At 45.4% G+C, this 4,419-nt stretch overlaps 1 protein-coding gene across 1 annotated transcript; it reads right to left on the bottom strand.

Annotated features, from left to right (window-relative positions):
• Nucleotides 1-2,574: 2,574 nt before the first annotated feature.
• Nucleotides 2,575-4,419, bottom strand: LOC123119588 (F-box/FBD/LRR-repeat protein At1g13570; the record flags this gene model as incomplete). The annotated part of the gene is given in 3 exon segments (XM_044539445.1): nucleotides 2,575-3,172; nucleotides 3,273-3,407; nucleotides 3,530-4,419. Coding segments are annotated over 3 exon segments (1,379 nt in total), but the record flags the coding sequence as incomplete, so codon positions are not given.

Here is a 4,419-nt window from a genome sequence, read left to right on the forward strand (position 1 = left end):
TCGCCAGCCATGTCGTCGAGGAGTTTGTCGACGTCGGGGAAGAAGTCGTCGTCAGGGAAGTAGTCGTCGGAGTCCGGGGCGTCCGTGACGAAGAAGTCAGTAGTCGCGCTGAGCGCTCCCCAAAAACCTTATCACCCTTCCCCCGTACAGGACTCAAAGAGGTGCGGTTTCGGAGGCCTACTGTCCCGACTCACGGTGCACGCCGCAAGCCGGGATGAGGAAGACAGCAGCAGCTCAGCGATAGGAGGCGAGGCAGGCGGCGGAGGAGGAGCGCGCGTGGATGTCCCTCTTGTTCTCATCCTCATACATGTGGGAAAGAACCTCCCTTATAAAGAGGCCCAACTCCCTCTAAACTAGCAATGTGGGACTAAACTTTAGTTTCACCTCTTTCCTTGCACGAATGGGCTGCGTGGGCCTCTAGGACTTATTAGGAATTTATGAAACTGCTATTGGGCTTGGCCCAAAATAGACAAAATTCCAGCATCCACTTGGAAGACTTGGGCGCCTCTCCGCATCAAGGTGTTCACTTGGCTCGCCCTACAAGACCGTTGCTAGACGGCGGACCGTCTTGCTCGTGGCCTTCCTCATGAAGAGTGGTGTGTGCTACGTGATCAGGTTCCTGAGGATATGTAGACATGAATCACCTTCTCGCGAGCCGCCCCTTTTCTTGCCAGGTCTCGCATGAGGTGCTTTCCTGGTGCTGATCCATGGCCACACTGCCATGTCCGACGATGAGCTTCTTTGACTGGAGGATGACTTCCTGCTCACATGTCCCTACCGAGCATCGCCGAAGCCTCTCCTCCATCCTCATGCTCATGGCATGGCCCATTTGGAGACATGGTAACGGGTGCATCTTCGACGGGCAACAACCCTTCTCCTGTCGTCTTGTCCACGGCATCCAGGATGAGGCCCATCTTGGGCCAAAGCCAGTCCACTACGATGATCAACTTCTTTTCGGATATGTAATCTTTCTTGTTGTTGGGGCTGAGCATCCCCTTTCTTTCTGCTCGAGTCATCTTGCACATGTCATGCCATTAAGTAATTTCGGACGGAGGGAGCACATGCTGCATGATGCAACAACCATTGTAATTTTCCACTCTTCTTCTATTAATGGGAAATGCGCAAGCTTTGCATATTCGCAAAAAAAAAAGTGATGAAGTCTTCTGTGTTGTGTGCAGTGTGCCGAAGCCTGGTGCTATGATTCAGGCAGCTTCCTTTTCATTTTCGTGCTCCGACAATAAACAAACATTTGCTTGTGCAGAAGTGCAGAATGATGGTATAGATAAATAATTCACTGAAAAAGTAACGCCCACACGTGTGGGCGTTTGCACATCACCCACACGCCTCCATCATCACTCATTTTGCCACGTATGAACAGATGACATCAGCAGAAATCTTTTTGGTTTTCGGCTTGAAAATGTTCTATCTCCTAATTAAAAAGCGAATTAAAAATCCATTTTCATCATTAAATCCGTCTCGACAAGATATTCAAAACTAGACCCCATGTTGATATGTTTCGAAGAATTTTTTTCCCAAAAGTTGCCATGATGTTTACACTGTAGTTGCAATAGTGCTTAAACTAAAGTTGCCATGTGGCAATTTTAGTTTGTAGATCATGGCAATTTTAGTTTTTTTATGATGGCAATTCCAGTACTTTGACCATGAAAATATTTTTTTGTATGAACCATGGCCATTTTAAGTGCATGTATCATGGCAATTTTAGTTTATGGTGCATGGCAAGTCTAGTGTCTTAATTCCCAGTTTTATAATATGTCAAAATTTACTTTAAAATGTAGAAGAAAATAGCTGAAACATATCATGGCAACTTCAGTGTAAACATCATGACAATTCATGTGTAATAGACACGGCAACTTTTAACCCAAAAGAAAATCGTCGAAATATATTGATATGAGATCTAGTTTCGAAGATCTCGTCATGAGGAATTTAATGGTGAAAATGGATCTTCAATCGGATTTTTCATTTAAGAGATAAAACATTTTAAAAACTGAAAATCCAAAAAGATTTCCAAATGCATGCGGTGACATGGCGTAGTCCGTGTGTTATAGGGCGTGTGGGCGGGTTAACTCTCACCACACGTATGGGCGTTAGCGTTGTCCATAATTAAATATACTCCACGAAGAAGATGTACGCCAAATTTTGGCAAACAAGATCGAAATTTAGTCAAGTCTTGAAATACTACAAAATGAAAACACTATGCTGGTCGCTCAAACGTGAATTTTCACTTATGATACCCAACCAAAAAAGGCGGTCAATGCTAAGATTAGCAAATTGATTTCATGAAAAAATCTTAGAAGCAAAAGTATATCACGCTAGTACTGATGGACAAGTATTTTCCTTGCCAAAACAACACAGGACATGCATATATGCATCCATGCAATGTTCCTTTTTTTATTGGAAAATATGACAAATTAGACTCGAAACACAACTTCAACTTAAATGACCACACAAAACTTGAATTATAACAACATTCAGCCATAGGTTATACAAAAAGGAACCACATTCAAATCCATTTACTCCAGATTATGAACACTGGTCGGGCAGATTTCCCATATGTTGGTGGTGTTTCACCAGAAATCAAATGTAGCTACCATACAATTGTTAATTAATCCTCAATATGACAATCAGATTACCCTATGCTTCATAAATTGCAAGGCTGTTACATGTTAGGACACAAACAGCTAGCGTAAAATATAAACTTACAAAAACGGCAAACACCAAAAGCAATCAAGTTTTGACAGGATAACAACCGAGATAGGCTAACATTGAAGAATAATTCTAAAATGGACAAGTGCTAGTTTCAACATACAAATGGATCAGTTAAATCCAAGTCACGGACATGATGCACATCCCAAACACCACGGGCACATTTATCAGTTGTAAAATGAAACCGAGCACCTCGTGAAGCCTTGTTTACTAGCTGAAGCTTCCTACGTTGTTCTGCCAAGAATTGTTCATTATAATCCCTGGCTCTGATCTGAAGTTTCATTAACTCCAGCACTGTAGCGTTCAGTACAAAGAATGAAGCAAATTCGATGTCAGACTTAATACCCTCATAACATTCAAATACTATTGTCTTTAGACGGATGTTAGGACATTTGGTAAGATTCCGGTGTTTGCGACCGCGCACATTTTTTTCCTTCTTTGACTCTGACTGAAAAAGAACATGGACAAATGGAAACCAACCACTTCAGTTCAGTAAGTAGATCAAATGAGCATTTGAAGGCAATGAATTATAAATGAAGAATTTTCACCTCAATATATATCTTCTCCAAGCATGGAAAGCATCGCATCAACTCGATAATTGTATCCAAACTAAGAATCTTCATATTGACAGCTAAATTCTTCACTGCGTGCACCACCGTTGTCAGTCTATCGACACGCAAGCCCTTCATCAAGCATCATAGACAAAATTAGGCCAACGACAAGTGCACATGGTTTTATTTTTCCTGCATACAGAGATGAAACTGAGAAGCCGCGTGAAGGTAACAAGTAGGATGGCCAAAGGTACCTGAATAACTGTGGAGCCAAACACGAATCTAGAGAGATCATCTGGTTTGGAGATGTAAAACCCATCAGAAAGGCAGCCTAGGGTCTCCAGTTTAGGCGCGGAGACCACTGATATATGCAAACCATAGTCAAAATCAAGATGGAGCAAGCTTTGAAGGCAAGGCGCATTCTCGACAACTAGTTCCTTTAACTGGTCATTGCCTTTCCGATAGTTCTTGACAGCAAAGCTTCTAAGGGTAAGGGAGTTGATCCTGAGGCAGCAAAAGCCGAATCCATGGCTAATCAGCAAGCACTCCACAGCAGGGCAACTGGCAATCAAGCTGTGCAGTGAGCACTCCGAGATGCTGACGAGTTCAAGTCCGAGCTGCTTAAGCAGGGGGAAGTGAAGCCCTTGGACGGTGCTGTCCGGAAGGTTGCAGTTTCCGATGGTGGCAACACAGAGCGTGGCCGAGAAGCGGAACATGGACGATGGTGGCGGATGCTGCAGCGGCTGCGGTCGATAGTATGGCTTGAACCAGAACTCCAGCTCCTGGAGGTTGTCCAGAGCGGAGGTTCGGAGCCATTTGTCCACAGTAGACGCTCGGTCGCCGAGGAAGCACGAGGGGACGCAGAAGCGGTGGCAGGGGGGCGGATGCGTTGAAACCGTACGCGAGACGATGCCGGCGAGTACCTCGTTATCGGCGGGGAGGCCTTCGCAGTCGATGGTAAGAGGCGCGGAGCTCCAGATGTGGCGCCACCGGGGCGCGAGGATCTGGGTGCGAGCGCCTTGGTTGGTGGGGAGGCGGGAGACGATCTCGCCGAGGATGGTGTCGGGGAGGTTGCTGATGCGGTCGGCGCTTCCTTCATCCTCGCCCGCTCCGGGCGGCGGTTGTTGGTTGTGGGCGGAGGGGG

Source organism: Triticum aestivum, chromosome 5D (genome assembly GCF_018294505.1).
Source record: "Triticum aestivum cultivar Chinese Spring chromosome 5D, IWGSC CS RefSeq v2.1, whole genome shotgun sequence".
In the NCBI taxonomy this organism is placed as follows: domain Eukaryota; kingdom Viridiplantae; phylum Streptophyta; class Magnoliopsida; order Poales; family Poaceae; genus Triticum; species Triticum aestivum.